General features: G+C 38.1%; 1 protein-coding gene across 3 annotated transcripts in view; it reads left to right on the forward strand.

Moving 5' to 3' along the window:
* The window catches only part of GRM7 (glutamate metabotropic receptor 7), a 1023847-nt gene that overhangs the window by 694026 nt on the left and 307708 nt on the right, over positions 1-22113 (forward strand). For all 3 annotated transcript variants that reach the window (XR_011647555.1, XM_058288955.2, XM_058288956.1), the window contains exon 6: positions 20701-20901. Coding sequence is in view for 2 of the 3 variants with exons in the window: in XM_058288955.2 (XP_058144938.1) it covers positions 20701-20901 (201 nt within the window). In the remaining variant the exon portion in view is untranslated. The remainder of the gene's footprint in view (positions 1-20700; positions 20902-22113) is intronic.

The following is a 22113-nucleotide window of genomic DNA, read 5'->3' on the forward strand; positions in this document are numbered from 1 at the left end:
CTTTTTGCCCTAAAAATGTGCTTATGCATCTTAACCAAGGCATATATTCAGGAAAAGCAGGATATTAAAATGGGTTAGTTAAGCACATTTTTCAAAGAGAAGACCTCACTAGCAGAAAGAACATGCGAAATTCTGATAAAGAGTTATGGATTATTCTTATGTAGTGCAGCTGGCAATTTATTCAAGACAAGGTTAAAAGAGTGTGCATTTTGAAGATAAATATTGGACTCTTTGGGTAAAAATAACCATGGAGCAGAAAATCAAGAGCCTGCTTAAAAAGTAAGCTTCTTTGCACGCTAGAGAAGTAAAACACAATGAGTCCTCGTGTTATCTAAACCTTAGACTCTCTCCCAGGAAACATGATGAGGATGATCTTTATCCAAAAACAGAATTTAATAACATCTCAGTTAACTAGAATGGTTGAAAGATTGAGCTGTACTGGTTAGCTAAGAACTAATTGAAAGTGTTTTTTTTTAATTTCAAATTCTTCTGAAAATATTTCTTAGAACTGCATTTTACAAAATTTATTCTGCGGAATGGTAGTCTGTTAAGATGTTGCAAAGTGGAACGTGAATAGGATGCACAGTGGTTAAATCTGGAGAATACTGAATATCAACCTTTAATTTACAAATTACAGAAAGTCAAATAATAAATGGTTAGTCATTTAATACTAAATTTCACATGTACATATCTAAATGCAGTGTGCCTCGAGGTTTGGCTAAATTATAGCTCATTGGTGTTATCATACCCTTTCCGTGTTCTTATTGTGCTATCATCACCATGCTATATAATTTCTCTCAGTTCCACAAAATGATTAGAGCTGTTCCAGGCATTACCTCTTCATTCAGTAACATCAAGTAGCCAAAAGTGGGAAGGAGTTCATGTAATCGAGGTTATCTCTTTTTTTTTTTCTTTATATTTTGAAATGTGTTCAAACTTACAGGACAGATAAATAATACAAACCCCATACAGAGAACTTTAACATACCATTCCTAATTCCCCAAATACCCAGATACACAATTTTAATATTTTATCACAATTACCATATTGTTCATTCTATCTGTCCATCTATATATCCATCTGTCTGATTGACTATCAATCCATTTTCTGAACACTTGAGGGTAGGCTGAATACAGCATGTTCCTTCAACCCTTAATACTTTCATGCACATGTCCAGAGACCAATGTTGTTCACTTATGTAAATACCTAAAGTACATTTATCAAGCTCAAGAAATGTAACATGGATATAAAGCTTAAAGTCTATATTCTAATTTGTCATATATCCTAATAATGTCCCTTTGAGCCTTTTCTTCTCCCTTGCCAGATCCCATCCAGGAATCCAAGATGATGTATTGCATTTAGTTTTGTTTTTTTTTTAAAGATTTGCTTTTTATTTATTTCTCTCCCCTTCTCCTCCTTCCCCCCTTCCCCCCAGTTTTCTGCTCTCTGTGTCCATTCGCTGTGTTCTTCTCTGACCATTTCTATCCTTATCAACAGTACTGGGAATCTCTGTTTTCTTTTTGTTGTGTCATCTTGCTGTGTCTGTTTGAAGTTCATTGAACATCTTGCATGTGTATATTTATGTCTTATTAAATTTGGAAATTTTCAGCTGTTATTTCTTTGAATATTCTTTCTGTCTTTTCTCTCTCTTTCCTTTTGGTGTTTCCACAATGCATATATCGGTATACTTGATAGTACCCTAGAAGTTCCTCAGGTTCCTTACACTTCTCATTCTTTCTTCTTTCTGTTCTTCAAACTGGATAATTGCAATGGTCTTATCTTCAAGTCCTCAGATTCCTTTTTCTATCAGCTCTAATCTTCTTTTTAATTCCTGTCAAGAATTTTTAAGTTTTGTTACTGTGGTCTTCTGTTCTGCTCCATTCATTTCAATAACTTTTCTCTCTCCATTGATTTCTCTTGGTATTCACCTATTATATTGCTGATTTCCTTTAGCCTTTGTCCATATTTTCCTTAGCTCTTTGAGGGGATTTGGGATCCTTTTTTTTTTTTAAATGTCTTTGTCTAGTATGGTCCAGGTCCATTCCTCCTTACTGATAGTTTTGAAAGGCATTAATTTTCTCTTTCGCCTGGGCCATTGATTACCATTTCTTTGTATGTTTTATGGTTTGCTGAAAGCTGATCACTATTATATTTCATAGTGTTAACACTGAAATTTAGAATCCGAGGCATCTATTCCTTAAGATTGTGACCAGCTAGTTTTATGACAGAGTTTCCTTAAATGTCAGGAGCTAATTAAAAAAAAGTGAAACCCCTTTTTCAGTCTTTGTACACTGACCTGTGCAACTGCTTTCCTTTAGCTCTTCTCCATGCAGAAGTTTAGAGTATAGCTCCAAGTCAAAGAATGGTGGTTGCTCTGATCCTTTCTGCTCATGAACCTTGTCTTAGGAATGTACCTGTAGCCCTAGGAATTCCTCCAATAACAGTTACAGGTATCCCTCTTCCCTAGTGAATGGTGTCCTTGCACTGTACTCTATATCCTGCAGCCAGCAGTCCCTTCCCCCAGACTTTCTGACTTGACTGCTGTCCCACAGTGTTCTGTAGGGGTGCTCTGTGAGCTGCCTCCTTACACAGGACAAGTACTGGGATGGTATGAGTCCCTTGGGCCACCATCATATGTACTGGGCTAGAAAAACTTGCTCCCAGTGTGTACCCAAGGGTTACTTTTGCCCCTCCAGAAACACGATCAGTGGTCCACACTGGGAGCATTTGTCAGCTCTGTGTCAAACCTGTGAGGGGTGGGCAGGGACAAACCAGGGTCCTGCAAGATCCTGTGGCTTTTAAGTCACCTTTTTCTTGATTTGGCATTCACCCTAGTGCTGCAGTCCTTTAACTGTTTTCTGGAATTTTAAGGAAGGTGTTTCTGCCAATTCTTGCTGATTGTTCAAACTAGCTGTGGGGGAATGGAGCCCTCAATTCTCTCACTGTGCCGTATTGATCAGGCTGGGGATGACTGTGTGAGAGGATCTCTTTTAAAGGGCAAATAAACTTTCTCAGTAGGTCCCCAGCAAACTTTCCCTTATGTCTCGTTGACAAGAATTATGTCCATAATGCCTGTTCCTAAATTAGTTTTTGTAGAGGAAAATGGATCAGCTTCCACAAGTCATGAGTGGCCCAGGGAGGCTAAGAAGAGGTCCAGCAACTCCCATCTCCCAGCTCATGACCATCCTATATCAGAATAGAATAGAATTGAGTTATGGAAAGAGGACTGTGGGGGTAGACAGCAGCCAGAGATTCTCATAAAGGCAAACAATAATGTCTACCATGGTAGGGAAAATAATGTTAGACTCATTTTTTAGTTTTTATAAAACGTTCTGGTTTTCTTGACGTAGAACAATATATTTCAAGTCCTGGAGGCCTCGAGGGCAGATTTAACCCTTGAGTTATCTCAGAATGTTCAATATGCTAATATACCAGGTTAGTCTCCAACTGAAGGATAAAGTCTACACTGTTTCATAAATAATGAAATTATTTTTCAAAGAATTTTTTCTGAAATGAATGCAGTTCAGGAAATGCTTTCCTGAATTATTAGTTTGAACCCATTTTAAAGTATATGTTTTATAATGGCCATAAGGCCTTCAAGATTGCCTTTACTAAGTACTATAAAAAAAGAAATTCATAAAGTAGCAGTATATAAAATTAACATTAAAATGAATAGCTTTATGAAGTAAATATAGTAAAATGTTAATGTCACAATATAGTTGGTAGGTTCACTATAAAATTCTTTCAGGATTGCTCTGCTTAAAATGTTCATCATATGAAGTTGGAAAAATAAAGAAAGAAATATAACAAAACAAAATATAGCCTTTATATACACACTCAAAAATAAGTGAGAAAAGTGAATGGAAGGTATTTACAATAGCAAAATAAATGTAATGTCAGGCCAAGAAATGTTTAAAACCTATAAGATAAACATCAAAACACTGTTGAAAGAAGCAAAAGAAGATCTGAGGAAACAGAAAGACACTGAGTAGAAGACAGCATTATAAAAATTTCTGTCCTATCTATGTTTATTTATTAATGTAATATAAACTCAATAAATATACCAAGTTTTTCCCCTGGCATTAGACAAGTCAGTTAATAAAGTTCACTTGAGTACACATAGAAAAACAACAGGGAAAAATCTGAAATAAAATAACAATTACTGGCAACTGAGAGGTTAGCACTACCAGTATTTAAAATATATCATGAGAGAAGTAGATTTGGCCCAACAGATAGGGCATCTGCCTACCACATGGGAGGTCCAAGGTTCAAACTCCGGGCCTCCTAACCCGTGTGATGAGCTGGCCCACGCACAGTGCTGATGGTGCCTTGCCACGCAGGGTGTCCCCCCCATAGGGGAGCCCTATGCGTAAGGAGTGCACCCCGTAAGGAAAGCCGCCAGCACAAAAAAAGTGCAGCCTGCCCAGGAATGGCGCTGCACACACTGAGAGCTGACACAACAAGATGACGCAATGAAACAAGACACAGATTCTGGGTACTGCTGACAAGAATACAAGTGGACATAGAGAGCAGACAACTTGGGGTGGGGGGGAGGGAGCGAGGAAGGGGAGAGAAATAAATAAAAAATAAATCTTAAAAAATAAAATAAAATATATCATGAAAGCTTTATAATTAGAACTGTGGCATTGATGCATTAATAGACAAACCAAACAATAAAATAGAATTTAAAAATCCAGAAATGGACCCAATTACATATGGCAATATAGTATAGAACAAAGCCCATGTAAATTGGTAATATGTTATGGTAAGTGGATACGTAACTGGGAAAAGTAAAGTCAGATTCACTCCTCACACTGTATACATGCATACTGTGTGCCAGAGTACATTACAAGAAGATCACATATTTAGCTTTAAACACAGAAATTATATGAGTACTAAGAGAAAACATTGGTGGATTCCTCTCTAGCCTGAAAACAGGGAAAAACAATTTAACTGTGGTTTAAAATCCAGAAGTAATAAAGGGAAAATAAATTGATAAATTTTATTATAGTATTTTTCAATCTAAGTAAAATTTTCTTTGGAAAAAATGTCATGAGAAAATTTTCCTAAAAAGAAACTTGGAAAAAATATTTTTAACTTAATTCCAAAAAGTTAATATATCTAATTAATAAAAAAAGAACATTTAAAATAGAGACAGAAAAACCAACAGTCTTCGGTAAAACTGGATAGATATGAACAATTTGCAGAAAGAGCAGTGGAGGTAACTCTTTTTTTTTTTTTTTAAATTATTTATTTATTTATTTTTTAAAATTACATTATGAAAAATATGAGGTCCCATTCAACCCCACCGCCCCCGCCCCCCACTCCCCCCACAGCAACACTCTCTCCCATCATCATGACACATCCATTGCACCTGGTAAGTTCATCTCTGAGCATCACTGCACCCCATAGTCAATGGTCCACATCATAGCCCAGACTCTCTCACGTTCCATCCAGTGGGCCCTGGGGGGATCTATAATGTCCCGTAATTGTCCGTGAAGCACTATCCAGGACAACTCCACGTCCCGAAAATGCCTCCACATCTCATCTCTTCCTCCCGTTCCCCACACCCAGCAGCCACCATGGCTACCGTTCCCACACCCATTCCACATTTTCTCTGTGGACATTGGATTGGTTGTGTCCATTGCACATCTATGTCAAGTGAGGGCTTAGATTCCATATGGGTACTGGATGCACTCCTCCCGCTTCCAGTTGTAGACACTCTAGGCTCCATGTTGTGGTGGTTGACCTTCTTCAACTCCATGTTAGCTGAGTGGAGTAAGTCCAATAAGTCAAAGTGTAGGAGCTGAAGTCTGTTGAGGCTCTGGGCCTGGGTGTCATATTATCAGTCCAGAGATTCAAATCCCCTACATATATTTTAAACCCAGCACCGACTACAATTCCAATAAAGTAGCATGCAAGTCTTGTGAAAAGAGATCCCCTCTGAGTCCAATTCCATCACGCAGAAACACCAGCTCCAAAGAAGGGCTATCTGTCATGGCAGTAAACCCCTTCTGCCGTGACCATAGAACCCGTGGGTCTCTTTATCCCTCAAAAGAACCAATACCTGGGGTTGTATCTACCTTATCTGTCTCTTAGACTCTGTTCAGTTGTACATAGGGGTATTCCTTCTGACAACCTCCAGACTCTTTTTTAGAGACTCACAGCCTTATAATCTCATTTCTCCTTTCCATTTCCCCTTACATTAGGTCAAACAGCTTCCCGAAGTCATGTCATTATATGTAGACAGGTATATTCTGCTGTTCCGCATTGAATCTTTAATTCAAGGTCATTTTCTAGTTGCTTCTTCAGCTGGTATGTGGTAGTGATCCCTCGGTGCCAGGGAGGCTCATCCCCGGGTGTCATGTCCCACGCTGGGGAGAAAGCATCGCATCTACACGCTGAGTTTGGCTGTGAGAGTGGCCACATTTGAGTAACATGCAGGCTGTCAGGAGGAAACCCCCAGGCACAATGCTACTCTAGGCCTTGTTCTTATTGCAGGTGTATAGGCTCAAAAGTGTAACCATTAGTATCATGAGCCCACTGTTGGGCCCTCCTTCCTTCCTGGTTCTTGCCGTTGCACCTGGAGGATTGTCGCTGCTCTCCCAGGGCCCACAACAGTGACCCCCCGGCCAGGAGCCCAGTACCCCCCCAGCTGTTGTTTTTGTTTCCACTATGAGTATATATAGACATTACCATATACCCTGGGCATATGCCCTGTATAACTCCCTGTCAACCATATATATCCTGTCAATAACATCCCATATCAGTATTCCTCCGCTGCCATTGTTGAACCACTCTGTGATCCAAAACTTCCCGTAAAGTGAATCCCAACATAATGTCAGCTTCAGAAGAGTCTTAGATCACCGAAATTCATATATACAATATACAGTATTTCCCCAGATCCACCATAAAACCTTTTCCCTTGCACAGCAATAATCTTTTAACTTATTCATATCATATTTCCTGAAACTGATGTACAGATTCCAACACTATAGTTTTCAAACAAGGTGACATTTGTGCTTACTATGTGGTCCATATTTTAGGCTGTACAGTTTTCTAAATTTTTTAGTTATCCTATGTTTTGTCTTATGGTTTTCATTATTAGTCTGTCGTCCCCTATATGTTTTTGGTGTAATATTAGCTGTTTTATATTCATCCTCGTGTACACTCACATAACTCCTCTTTTTCCCCCTTATTTACCTTTGTTCCATCCATTCCACATCCATTTTCCCCTCCCCTTAGGGCCCACAACGCCTGCCAATCTAATACCCTGGGAGCCGTCCTTTCTCACGAGAGATACAGTTCTCTCTATTCAACGGCATTAGTCTTCCCCAGGATATGGGTCCACCCCGCCCAATGGTAGAACCCACCTTGGCAAAATGAGCCTTCAGCTATTCCCTCCAGAGTCCATCACGCATCAGACCATACCCCCTGAGCGTCCTAACCAGGTAACCCTCCTACTTATACTTTGATACGTTTTACTCAACATTTAGTTCTCAACGAACTTCTGACACTCTCCCATATTCGTATGTTGCCCCTCCCTCCCACCTATTTCTTGGACAATATTACCCCTCTTCCCATCCCCAGCCCCCCTCAAACCCAGAAAACCCCACCCGAAGGTAACCCCTTGCCCCCATTTTGTCCCTTCTTTGTGCTCATACTTACCGCCAGCTCATCACAGATTCCACCCCTGCAGACATTAACTCACATCCTTCCTCCACCCCCCGATTTCCTGTAAGCCACTTTTCCAGACTCTAGCTCTCTGAGGCAGTTAACTTATTTCATATCATTGAGGTCGTATAGTATTTGTCCTTCAATGCCTGAGTTGCTTCACTCAACATAAGATTCTCAAGGTTCATCCATGTTATCACATGCGATTGTAGTGTATTGGTTCTTACAGCTGACTAGTATTCCATTGTGTGTATATACCACATTTTATTGATCCACTCATCTGTTGATGGACATTTGGATTGATTCCAACTTTTGGCAATAGTGAACAATGCTGCTATGAACATTGGTGTACATATATCGGTTTGTGTCCTTGTTTTCAGATCTGATGGGTATATACCCAGCAGTGGTATTGCTGGGTCATATGGCAAATCTATGGATAATTTTTTGAGAAACCGCCAAACTGTCCTCCAGAATGGTTGGATCCTTCTGCATTCCCACCAGCAATGGATGAGTGTTCCCCTTTCTTCACATCCTCTCCAGCATTTGTATTCTACTGTTTTTTTCATGGCTGCCAATCTTATGGGAGTAAGATGGTATCTCATTGTAGTTTTGATTTGCATTTCCCTGATTGCTAGAGATTTGGAGCATTTTTTCATGTGCTTTCTAGCCATTTGTATTTCTTCTTTGGAGAAGTGTCTGTTTAAGTCTTTTTCCCATTTTTTAAATGGGTTGTTTATCTTTTTGTTTTCAAGATATATGAGTTCTTTATATATGCAAGTTATAAGTCTCTTATCAGATATATGGTTGCCAAATACTTTCTTCCATTGTGTGGGTTCCCTTTTTACTTTCTTGACAAACTCCTTTGAGGTGCAGAAGGCTTTAATTTTGAGGTAGTCCCATTTATCTATTTGTTCTTTTGCTGCTCGTGCTTTTGGTGTGATATTCATGAAGCCATTTCCTATTACAAGGTCCTGTAGATGTTTCCCTACACTGCTTTCTAAGGTCTTTATGGTCTTGGCTCTTATATTTAGGTCTTTGATCCATCTTGAGTTGATCTTTGTATAAGGTGTGAGATGGTAATCCTCTTTCATTCCTCTACATATGGCTATCCAGTTCTCCAGGCACCATTTGTTGAATAGGCCATTCTCTCCCAGTTGAGAGGGTTTGGTGGCTTTATCGAATATTATATGGCTATATACATGAGGTTCTATATCTGAACTTTCAATTCGATTCCATTGGTCTGTGTGTCTCTCCTTATGCCAGTACCATGCTGTTTTCACTACTGTAGCTTTGTAGTATGTTTTGAAGTCAGGAAGTGTGATTCCTCCTATTTCGTTTTTCTTTTTCAATATGTCTTTGGCTATTCGGGGCCTCTTTCTATTCCAAATAAATTTCATAGTTAGTTTTTCTAGTTCCTTAAAGAAGGCTGTGTTGATTTTTATTGGGATTGCATTGAATGTGTAGATCAGTTTTGGTAGGATAGACATCTTAATAATATTCAGTCTTCCTATCCATGAACAGGGAATATTCTTCCATTTATTTAGGTCTTCTTTGATTTCCTTGAACAATCTTGTATAGTTCTCGATGTATAAGTTTTTTACCTCTTTAGTTAAATTTATTCCTAAGTATTTGATTTTTTTATTTACTATTGTGAATGGTATTTGTTTCTTGATTTCCTCCTGATCTTGCTCATTATTGGTGTATAGAAACGCTACTGATTTTTGCGCATTGATCTTATAACCTGCGACTTTACTAAACTCATTTATGAGTTCTAGGAGCTTTGTTGTAGATCTCTCAGGGTTTTCTATATATAGGATCATGTCATCTGCAAATAATGAAATTTTGACTTCTTCCCTTCCAATTTGAATGCCTTTTATATCTGGTTCTTGTCTCAGTGCTCGAGCAAGTACTTCCAAGACAATGTTAAATAGGAGCGGAGACAATGGGCATCCTTGTCTTGTTCCTGAGTTTAGAGGGAAGGATTTCAGGATTTCACCATTATAAACAATGTTGGCTTTCGGTTTTTCATATATACTCTTTATCATGTTCAAAAAGTTTCCTTGTATTCCGATCTTTTGGAGTGTTTTTATCAGGAAGGGGTGCTGTATTTTTGTCAAATGCCTTTTCTGCATCTATAGATATAATCATGTGGTTTTTTTCTCTCAATCTGTTTATATGGTGTATTACATTGATTGATTTTCTTATGTTGAACCATCCTTGCATACCTGGAATAAATCCCACTTGGTCATGGTGTATAATTTGTTTAATGTGTTGTTGAATACGATTAGCAAGTATTTTGTTAAGTATTTTTGCGTCTAGGTTCATTAGAGAAATTGGTCTGTAATTTTCCTTTCTTGTGGTGTCTTTGTTTGGCTTTGGTACTAGGGTAATGTTGGCATCATAGAAGGAATTAGGCAGTGTTCCTTCTGTTTCGATTTTTTGGAATAGTTTCAACAGGATTGGTGTTAGTTCTTTCCGGAATGTTTTGTAGAATTCACCTGGGAAGCCATCTGGCCCTGGGCTCTTCTTAGTTGGGAGATTTTTAATGACTGATTCTATCTCTTTGCTTGTGATTGGTTTGTTAAGATCATCAATTTCTTCTTTCGTCAGTATGGGCTGCTTATGTGTTTCTAGGAATTTGTCCATTTCCTCTAAATTGTCATTTTTGTTGGAATATAGTTTTTCAAAGTATCCTCTTATGATAGTCTTTATTTCTGTGGGGTCAGTGGTGATATCACCTTTCTCATTTCTTATTTTGTGTATTTGCATCTTTTCTCTTTTTTTCTTTGTTAGTCTCGCTAAAGGTTTGTCAATTTTGTTGATCTTCTCAAAAAACCAGCTCTTGGTCTTGTTTATTTTTTCAAGTGCTTTCTTATTTTCTATTTCATTTAGTTCTGCTCTTATCTTTGTTATTTCCTTCCTTCTTCTTCCTGTTGGGTTACTTTGTTGTTGTTTTTCTAATTCCGTCAAAAGTGCAGTTAGTTCTCCAATTTTTGCTCTTTCTTCTTTTTTGATATATGAATTTATGGCTATAAATTTCCCTCTCAGTACCGCTTTTGCTGCATCCCATAATTTTTGGTATGTTGTGTTATCATTATCATTTGTTTCAAGGTAGTCATTGATTTCTTTTGAGATTTCCTCTTTGACCCACTGTTTTTCTAAGAGTGTGCTGTTTAATTTCCAAATTGTCGTGTGGAGTCTGGGTCTCTGTCCCTTGCAAATTTCCAGCTTCACTCCACTGTGGTCAGAGATATTGCTTTGTATGATTTCGATCTTTCTGAATTCATTAAGCCTTTCTTTGTGGCCTAGCATATGGCCAATCTTGGAGAATGTTCCATGTGCGCTTGAGAAAAATGTATATCCTGCTGTGTTTGGGTGTAATGATCTATATATGTCTATTAGATCCAGCTCTTCTAATATACTGTTCAAATGTTTTGTTTCTTTAGTGATTCTCTTTTGAGATGTTCTGTCCAGAGTTGATAGTGGTGTATTAAAATCCCCCACTATAATTGTAGATGCATCTATTCTTTCACTTAGTTTTTCCAGCGTTTGCCTCACATATTTAGAGGCGCCCTTGTTAGGAGCATAAATATTTATGATTGTTCAATCTTCTTGACAGATTGTCCCTTTCACTAAAATATAGTATCCTTCTTTGTCTCTCACAATTGTTTCGCATTTAAAGTCTATTTTGTCTGATATTAATATAGCTACTCCTGCCTTTTTTTGGTTGTTGTTTGCTTGTATGATTGTTTTCCAGCCATTCACTTTCAACCTCCATGAGTCTCTGGGTCTAAGATGTGTCTCTTGTAGACAGCATATAGATTTGTCGTATTTCCTTATCCAGTGTCCCAGTCTGAATCTTTTGATAGGTGAGTTTAGTCCGTTGACATTCAGTGTTATTACGTTTAGAGAGTTATTTATGGTAGCCATATTTTGGTTGGATTTGTGTTTCTTATATTTTGTTTGTATTATTTTATTTTCCCCTTCTATTTTTGTCTTTCTTGTTGCTTTTACACTCTCCTCCATCTCTGACTGTCCTGTTTTTTCCTTTCTTCCTGCAGAACTCCCTTAAGAATTTCTTTTTTTTTCTCTATTTTTTTTTATTGATTTTGTAATAATATTACATTAAAAATATATATGTGAGGTCCCATTCAACCCCACCCCCCCACCCCACCTCTCCCCCCCCCCAGCAACACTCGTTCCCATCATCATGACACATCCATTGGATTTGGTAAGTACATCTTTGGTCACCTCTGCACCTCATAGTCAATGGTCCACATCATGGCCCATACTCTCCTCCATTCCATCCAGTGGGCCCTGTGAGGATTTACAATGTCTGGTGATTGCCTCTGAAGCACCATCCAGGGCAGCTCCATGTCCCAAAGACGCCTCCACCTCTCACCTTAAGAATTTCTTGAAGGGGAGGTTTCTTGTTGATATACTCTTTCAGTTTCTGTTTATCTGTGAATATTTTGAACTCTCCATCATTTTTTAATGCTAGTTTAGCTGGATAGAGTATTCTTGGTTGGAAATTTTTTTCCTTTAGTACCTTGACTATATCATACCACTGCCTTCTTGCCTCCATCGTTTCAGATGAGAAATCAGCACTTAATCTTATGGAGTTTCCCTTGTATGTGATGGTTTTCTTTTCTCTTGCTGCTTTTAGAATTTTTTCTTTGTCTTGAGCATTGGATAATTTGACAAGTATATGTCTTGGGGTGGGCCTGTTGGGGTTTATGACCAGTGGAGTGCGCTGTGCTTCTTGGATATGTACATCTGTCTCTTTCAGTAGATTTGGGAAGTTTTCATTCATTATTTCCTGCAACACTCCTTCTGACCCCTTTCCCTTCTCTTCTCCTTCTGGAATGCCTATAATACGTATGTTTGAGTGTTTTGCATTATCATTCAGGTCCCTAAGTCCTATCTGGATTTTTTCTACCTTTTTATTGACCACTTCTACTATCTGTTTGATTTCCAATGCACTGTCTTCCACATCACTAATTCTCTGCTCTGCCTCTTCTAGTCTGCTGATATTTGCTGCAAGTGTATTTTTGATTTCTTGAATTGTGGTGTTCATTTCCATCATATCTGTTATTTTTTTGCGCATGTCTGCAATTTCCCCTCCAAGTGTTGTCTTCATGCTGTTAACCTCTTTCATTACTTCATCAAATTTGTCGGTGATAAATGATCTGAGATCTTTCATTGCTTGTGCGAAGTCCTGCCCCCCTTCCTGATTGGATTCAGCCATGTTTTCCTGATTACTGGTTTGGTTTGTAGATTTTTGTTGCTGTCTTGTCAACATTTTTTCTTGACGGGTTTAATCAGTTCCTTAGCTTCTTTGTCTAGTCTTGGAGATTAATTAGCTGTTGTTTTTGCGTAAGTGTTATATCTTCTCTTTGTCACTTTGTTCTTCTTATTCCAATTTCTTATTGCTAGTTAAGCTCACTTTAAAGGAAAGTATTAGTGCTGGGGAAAGGCAATTGTGTAAGGGAGGAAAAAGTGTGAAGTAGTATTGGTGATATATGTTAACAAAGCAACAATATGAGTTCTGGGAGGATGGAGGTTAGATCATGTAAATTGTGTAGAGTTATAGTAGTAGGAAAGTACCTATAATGAGGTAGACGACTGAATATGGGAGGAATGTGGTACGTACTAAGAGGCTGTTGTTTCCGTGAGAGAGGGAAAGAGAAAAGAAAGGTAATAGTTTCAGGGACGAATACCAGATGGAAAACTAAGCAAAGGTATTAGAAATTAAGAGTTAGATACTTTGCGGATCAAAGAAAGGGAGATGGAATATAGGAGAGATAGCAGATGGTGGAGGATATCAAGTTGTAGGGGAAAGGGGATAGTGTAGATAGGCTAAATCTATTCACAGAAAAATGAGGCAGTGGAGGGTGAGGAAACCCAACAAATGTGAGGTATTTCCTGTAGGACCTATTGTATTGTTAAGATAAAATAGTATAAGAAGAATATTGGGGACAGGAAAGAGAGGATTAAAAAAAAAAACAACAACAACAAAAATAAAATAAAATAAAAAATAAAAAAAAACAAAAAAAAAAAACAAAAAAAAACAAAAAACAAAGAACAGAAACCCCGCCGCCAGGCTCGGCTGGGCTCGGCTGGGCTCAGCTGGGCTCCGGTCCCCTGCCCTCCGCAGCGCGGCTGGGCTTGCCTGGGCTTGGCTAGGCTCGGCTGGGCTCGGGTCCCCCGCCCGTTGCGGCTGGGCTGGGCTCGGCTTTCCCGCCCGCCGCCCGCCGCGGTGCAGCGCGGCTCGGCTCTCCCTCCCGGCGCGCCGCGGTTGGGCTCGGCCAAGCTCGTCTGGGCTCGGCTCCCTCGCCCGCCGCGGCTCGGCTGGGCTCGGCTGGGCCCGGCTGGGCTCGGCTTCCCTGCCCGCCACCCTCCGCGGCGCAGCGCGACTCGGCTCTCCCGATCGCCGCCCTCTGCGGCGCGGCTGGGCTCGCCTTAGCTCGGCTGGACTCGGCCCCCTCGCCCTCCGCGGCTCAGCTGGGCTCGGCCCGGCTCGGCTTCCCCGCCCGCCGCCCACCGTGGCGCGGCTGGTAACTCTTAACTATATCAAAAGGTGTTCAACCTCACCCACAAGAAAAATTAAATTTAAAACTGCACTGGGGTAACATTTCTAGCTTATGAGATGGACAAAAATCAAAGTTTGGCAAGGTTTTGGGGAAACACTCTCATCCATTGCTAGTAGAAGAGCAAAATGGTACAACTCCTTTAGGGGGGGAATTTTCTAATATATAGCAAAAATACAGATGTTGAACTTTATATATCCTGCCATAACCCACTGAATGTACTGAATAAGAGTGTGAACTACAGGGTAAGCTACTCTCCATGTGGTGCAGCAGTGCTCCAGAATGTGTTCACCGAGTGCGATGAGTGTGCCACTATGATGGGGGAGGTTGTGGGTGTGGGAGGAGAGAGGTGGGGAGGTGGGGGGCACACAGGAAAGTCTTATGTTTTTTAATGTAACATTTTTTGAGATGTATATATCTTTAAAAAATACAGTTTACAAAAATGATGGGGTTGGGGGGGTGGGGAGTGGGTTATATGGGAACCTCATGTTTTTTAATGTAACGTTCTCTGTGATCTATTAACTTTAATAAAAGAAAGTGTCAAATAAAAAAAATACATATGAGTTTACCACTTCTCAGAATCTATCCCCCAAAATAGTTAGGCAAAAATTTAATTTCACGTGCACGCAAACACATGTGCACACACACAGGCAAAACTTTCATTGTACTAATGGATTTTAGCATCGAAAAAAACAGGAGTTTTAAAAAACTCAAACTTTCAACCATACACGATAAGAGACCAGCTGAATATAAATAGTGCAACCACACAGTGGTAGAGTATGGTACAATTGCAAAAATAAATAAGGGATATCTACATATCTATATCCATATCCATGTTTATGCTACTATGGAGAGATTCCCAGGATATAATTTTAGGTTAAAAATGCAAGGTGAAACAAATTACTTATTCTGTGATACCATCTATCTAAGAAAGGAGATATGAATATATCTACATATTTACTTATTTTTTTTAAAGGAAGGATAAACCATTCATTTTTAATGGTTACCAGTAAGACTGGGGATGGAGTAACATGGGGGAGGGTAGACAGAAATAAAAACAAGACTTCTCAAAATACACCTTGTTTTGTAGACCATGCAAATATTTTTCATAATATGATGAAAAGTTACATTTTAAAAAAGTAACACCTAAAATCAGAAGCAAAATAAAGCCAATGAATAGTGGTTGAATGAACTATGATATATCCATACAGTTGAACTTAATAAGTAGGATATCTATGAACTGATACAGGCTTGAGGCAGGATAGAAGAGGGACCTAAGGAGAAGGGGCACAAAAACCAGTGAGTTACACAACTACCACCTGGTGGGAGATACTAAGGTACCAGCCTGCTGACTCCCACAAACAAGTTATCAGAAGGCAGCTTGCAGCATTCACCCAGCAGCTGCATTATCAGAATGCAACACAGCAGAAAGAGGGGAAAAGCAGGAAAGCCCCACCCCACCTACCCACCTACTTTCATAAACACCTCGCACAGCAAACTCCATAGACCTTGTGGGCAGTGGCCAATCACCACCAGTCAATGTGCCCAGCAGAGCTTGTGGATAGCAGCCAGAAACCAGTTATCACTGGACAGCAACCACCCAGTGACTTTGCCCCACTCTGTCTCAAATACGCCAATGAGCACAAACTCTAACCTTCTGTGATAGCGAATAAAACCAGAAACCCCTAGATAGGGTGGGTGTGTCTCTTCCCTGAGCACACCTGCACTCACATCCTTGAGTGTATGCTCTCTCTTTATTAAACTCTTTTCTAACATTCTTATAGCTGTGGTGTGTTTCCAAATTCTTTCTCATGGCATGACCAAGAACCTGGAAATTAGCTCTGGCAACAGAATGACTTCTAGGACATACTGTGAAGTGAAAAGCACAAAGTACAGAGGAGTTACCTATAGTATGATCATTCGTGTCAAAAAGATGAGATATAAGAAATGACACACATATCTGCTCATTTGTGCAAAAGAATTATAGGAAGAATAAACCAGAAACTAAAGAGATTGGGTGGAAAAGGGATAGAAAAATGGCGGCAGGGCAGGCGACAATGAAAATGGATTAGCAGAAAGGTAGAAGGTGGAGAGTGTGACCTTTCTTTCTGAGTGTACCTTTTTAGAATACCTCTCATCGACACATAGTAAAATATCATACTCTTCACATACTCAAAAAACCCACAAAAAACTGCAACCATAACGTGGGGGAAACCAGACTGGAATGCCAACACTAATAAATGAACCTAGTTCAATTATAAGTGCATACCATAACCACACTGAAATGGTGGGGAAGGAAAAAACTACCCTGAGTAACTGTGGAAAGAGTACCTGGACTAGATACCGTATGGCTAAAGATGAGAACTGTACATAAATGTTTCAATCTAATAAGTAAGCTTGTTTCTCATAGGAGTATAGGTTAACTATTCCAACACTACTTTATGTGTATAATAGACTTGAACAATAAATAATGTAGTATTGATAATGAGAATCGGGTTTCTCACTTTTGTGGAAAGAAGTTATAAATAAGGGAAAGCGGAATCTAGAATGAACTCTGTATTTTGGGTTTAAATCAGAGGTATCAGTATGTACTCATGTCTACACACATGTACATACATATATACATATATGGACATACATATGTAAATGCAAACTCACAGATCGATAGGTACTGAAGTATCTATATATTATGCATATAGGTACAAACATATGAAATACAGCTCTGTCCCTTGAGAGACCCTCAAATCAATGAGATTCCAGTAGCAATGATCACACCTAGTACCCAGATATTAGTTTCTAAAATAGCATTCCTAGTAAAAGGAACCAGGGTTCCTTGAAGAAGTTGTTGATTCCCTGTCTGGGATATGAGGATAAGCATGAAACACCTTTCAGTGCCAGAAATTAAGGAAATGCTGCAAAAGGGGACATGTAAACTAGTAAACAAACCACAGGATTCAACCTGAAGAAGTTTCCAGTGGCCAAAGCTAGAACAATTTAAGCAACAACATATGCAGTTGTAGTATTAGATTTTAACGTATGGAATAAAATTAATATGCATGAGTCTAAACTGTTATAAATAAATAACTGATTATAAATGGGGAGAAGGGACAGCTCTTCCCTTCATTAATAAATAAAGAAGCAAAAAGAGAAATAGAGGGCAACTAGTCTAGACAGTTTCCACTGATAGATGTAGAAATTATTGGGCAAATATTTGAAGAAAAACAATTTGCATAGTCTCAAATATCCCCAAGATATTAAGTAACCATAAAACAAAAAGCAGTGACTTTAGTGGAGAAACCTGGCATACATCAACCTAACCAAGTGGCCAGGGTACATGTCATCAGTACTAAAATATTATCAGTGTTGTGACTATGTTGATGCAATGCGCCGAGATGAGCACAACATCATTTCTAGTGGTATTTTGTCAAAAAGAACCTTATTCTTAACGGCCGAAATACATCAGAGAAGCCCAAACTGAGAGCAATTTTACAAAATAACTGAATCAGTACTCTTCAAAAAGTGTCAAGCTCATGAAAGGCAAGGAAAGACTGAGCAATTGTTACAGATTAAAGAGACAACTGAAAGCAATGGGGGATCCAAAGGACTTTAGTGGAAAAATAGGTGAAATTTGCTGAGATTTCTGATTTAGTTAATAATGCTGTACCAATGTTAATTTGTTCTTCTTGATCATTTTAATACAGTTCTGTAAAATTGTCAGCATTGGCAGAAATAGAATGAGGGATATAAGAAAACAGCTTATTCTATTTTTGCAACTTTTCTGTAAGCCTAAGATTAGTTCAAATTTAAAAGCTTTAAAAATTATCTGTTAATAATTTTTGGTTTAGTTATATTGTGATGAGAGAACCTGGTCTATATGTTACTAACTCTTGAACATTTATTAGGAATTATTTTATGACTAAGTAGATGGTCATTTTTTGTAAATAACCCATGTATATGCCTGGCATTGTGTATCATCTAATTATGGGGTACATAATTCATAATATGTCCATTCAATCTGGCTTGTTAGTTGTATTAATTAAAAAACAACTCCTAAAATCAAAAGCATAATGAAACCAATGAACCTCTGCAGTGAAATATTGTCATACTGACAGAGAAATCATTCAATGACTTTTAAATGTTTATTAATAAAAATGTTACAATTCTTGACAGGGTATACTCTACAGACAAAAAGAACTACAACACATTGATTTTATTTTATTATTTTATTTTATTTTTATTTTTTAGGAGATACTGGGGATTGAACCTGATCTCATACTTGGAAAGTACATGCTCAAACACTGAGATACACTCACTCTCCAACATATTGTTTTTAAAGAGTGTTACTTGTATATGTGGGATATAGCAAATGAATAATCATATAATTCATGATGTTATTAAGAACCAGAATTTTCCTCATGGGAGAAAGGAAATAGAGCTTTAAGAGTGTCAAGGTTAGATTAAAAAAAACCAAAACTGTAGTTCTGAGTTTGTGTAAGAAGTAGCAGTATGAATTCATGATATATTTTATATTTAAAAAAATTCTATTCCATTAACTGAAAAGGCCTAGATCCAGTGACAACCCAGTCACTATGAACATTAGGTTGGTTGATACTTTAATGAAATACATGTTGAAACATGGAAGTGTCTGGCAAAGATAATAATACATGCTTTGAAGGGGAAAAATAAAAATACAAATAAATTTGGGAAATTCTCAAGTTCCTTCTTAAACATTATATGTTACGTTTTAATATTAAATGCTCTGGAAAATAAATCCAAATTTTTAAAAATCCAGTAGCTGCCTGGTATCTCTTGTGTGTTTTGCAGGGGAAGGGGAGACAGGGCTTATAAATGCCTCTTTACTACACAAATAATGAGCCATAGGACACAATTTAGGAAATATTGCTGTGAGAGTAAAATTCAGTCTGTTGATAATCACTCTTTGGTCAAGGGACAAGAGGTCTAAAGACGACTGCCGTTTTTATTGTATTTAGTGAATGTGTAATTTAAAGCAGCATGTCTTGTTTAGTATCTACTAGACATCAAATACTGTGTCCAACACTGGGGATGCAAAGATAAAAAAGGAGAAGAGAAATAGGATACCAGCGAGTAGAACATTAAAGTAAAGAAGTACTAATGTTAACATAATAAAAGTTTGATAAGTTTTATGGACATACTTAATTTTGATTAAAGGGCTATGTGCAGGCATGAGGGTGAAAGGAAGAAGGACATTTCTGGTAAAGCAAAGAAAGCTTAACATTAGAGTTTATGTTGTGTTCTGGAAATGGTCATACTTGTCTGGAACAAAAGTGTAGGGGAAAGAATGGGAAAAGGGCAATGTCGTTTGAAGAATGTGGATTTGCGGGTTGACAAATGTGAGCTGTCATCATTTTTCTACCTGTAAATGTCTTTGGGATGGTGATTTAATCTCTATGTGGCTCAGCTTCCCTATATATATATAATATATTTTTATATATATAATATATATTTAAATATAATATATTTACCTGACAATGTGAGGATGAAAGAAAAATAACCTATGCAAAGTTTGCAATACAGTGTGGGCACTTAATAGTGGTCACTTATTATTAGGTAGATGGGATGAAATGATAAACACTCTCAGGTGTCAGGGTAAGGAACTGGGATTTTATTTCGTAGCCAATGAAGAATCACTGTAGAGTTCTGAGCATGGGGGTGGGTGATTTTCTCTGGAGTTTAGAAAGATGAACAGGAAGGAATGAATGGATGAAGGGAGACATTGAGCAGGCCGTTGTTCCTATCCTGGTAGAAGATGAAGGCATAAAGTAGGACATAGGTAGAGCGGCTGAATCTTTTCAGTGTTTCAGAGGTACAATTGATAGAACTTGAACATTCCTTAGACATGTATAGGTGAGAGTTGGGAGTGAGAGAAAGGGAAGAACAAAAAATGAAACTATGACATCTGAGTTGTCAGTAATAACAACAATTAAACCAAGTAATGCAGAAGGTGGAATCGTTTTAAAAGAGGAGATAATGAGTTCAGGTGTGGAATTTAGTTTGGTTTGTAATTTGTCTTTTGCCCTATTGCCTTCTAGAGTAACTGCACTTTGAAGATTACTGCCAATCTCAGGGATCCTTTTGTGCTACAGGTCCACTGTACTTTGAATAGTGTGTTGTTCTATTACAAAAACTGTCATTGTGATCCTTTGGTATGTTGCTTGTAAAGTTTGTCTGATGTGTCCAAAAGTCTAGTGTAATACACTACAACATAAAACAGCAAAACCTATTAAAACAACTTAACATAGTAGCCAATAACATGGATATATGGTTTGCATTATTGTACTGCCTAAGGCAGGGGTATTGATTTATTTAAGGATATTTCAGAGCAAATGCAAATTTAGACATTCTATTGAATGCCAATCTGTGTGTGTGCATGTGTGTCTGTTGTTTTCATGTGCAGGACAGGAGAGAATTGGAAAGGATTCCAACTATGAGCAGGAAGGTAAAGTTCAGTTCGTGATTGATGCCGTCTATGCTATGGCTCACGCCCTTCATCACATGAATAAGGACCTCTGTGCTGACTACCGTGGCGTCTGCCCAGAGATGGAGCAAGCTGGAGGCAAGAAGCTGTTGAAGTATATCCGCAATGTTAATTTCAACGGTAAGTCTCTACACAGCCATACCTTCTGGAATTCCAAGTGTTGGTTGTTCTGTTTCACAAGTTACATAGTCGTGTTGTGGCTCAACATTATTTACTCTTGAATATGTGTCAAACCTTGATTATATAATTTTGAATGATTGAATCAATGTAGGAAAAAGTGAATGAATGAATGAGTAAAAGAATATTGGGGTTATAGTTTGTCCTCCTTTCCTTAAAAAGAGAGGTCTTTGCACAATTCTTCCTTGGTGAATATAAGTGGGGAAGGAAAAAGAGGATGGGGAAGGACAGATGCTTAGGTGCACAGTTTAATCAAAGTCATGATTATAGTTTGTCATACATACCACAAGTCAGATATAAACTTATTTTTCAAATTATAAAACATTGCTAGAAATTAATTGGTTATCTAAAGAAGGTGGGTAGGAATGGGTAGAAAAATGGGGAAATAGAGGGTAGAAGGGATAAGCAGGAGTTCCACTTCTCTGATAATATCTTTTGTAATATCTTGAGTCTTGTATGTTAATCCTTCACATCCCCAAAATTGGATAAATAATTAAAATGAGCCTGGATGTGAGTGTAATCCAAAATTGAATATAGACATTAACACATAAACCTGTGTTATAAATGATTTATATAGCTACACTAAAAGAGGCAGAGAAGAAAAAAATCATAAAAGTAACTTTGGAAAATAGTATTTGATTATGTTCTACAAGTCTGAAGACAAACAATTGTACAAAGATCTTGTATAATAGGTAGTAAATTTGTTTTTTTTCTCCCCCCACATTTCTGAAGCTACTTTACATAAATGTAGATATAATAGGACTGAGAAAATAGTGAAAATATTGTGGATGAGAGCTGGATTTCTGGCTGTCAGAGAAATAAGTTACAAATAAGTAATGGGGGAAGGCTAGAATGAACCTTGTGATATTGGATTGGGATTGAAAATATCAGCATATAAATATACATATAAATATGTGGATGTAGAAATAGATATGAATGTATGTATGTGTACATGTTCATACCTATCTTGCCTGGCTTTGATGGGGTCATGTTGAGAAGGCACAAGATCCAACTTGATGAAGATCCCATTTGGCCAATTCTGGAGTAACTCAGAGTAAAACAGATGTGCATCAGTTCATACTGATGTTAAAAAAATAATTGAATTGAGTAAATACAGGAGGAAGAACAACAGAAAATGGAAATATAAAGTCACCA

This window comes from Dasypus novemcinctus, chromosome 26 (assembly GCF_030445035.2).
Source record: "Dasypus novemcinctus isolate mDasNov1 chromosome 26, mDasNov1.1.hap2, whole genome shotgun sequence".
NCBI lineage: Eukaryota > Metazoa > Chordata > Mammalia > Cingulata > Dasypodidae > Dasypus > Dasypus novemcinctus.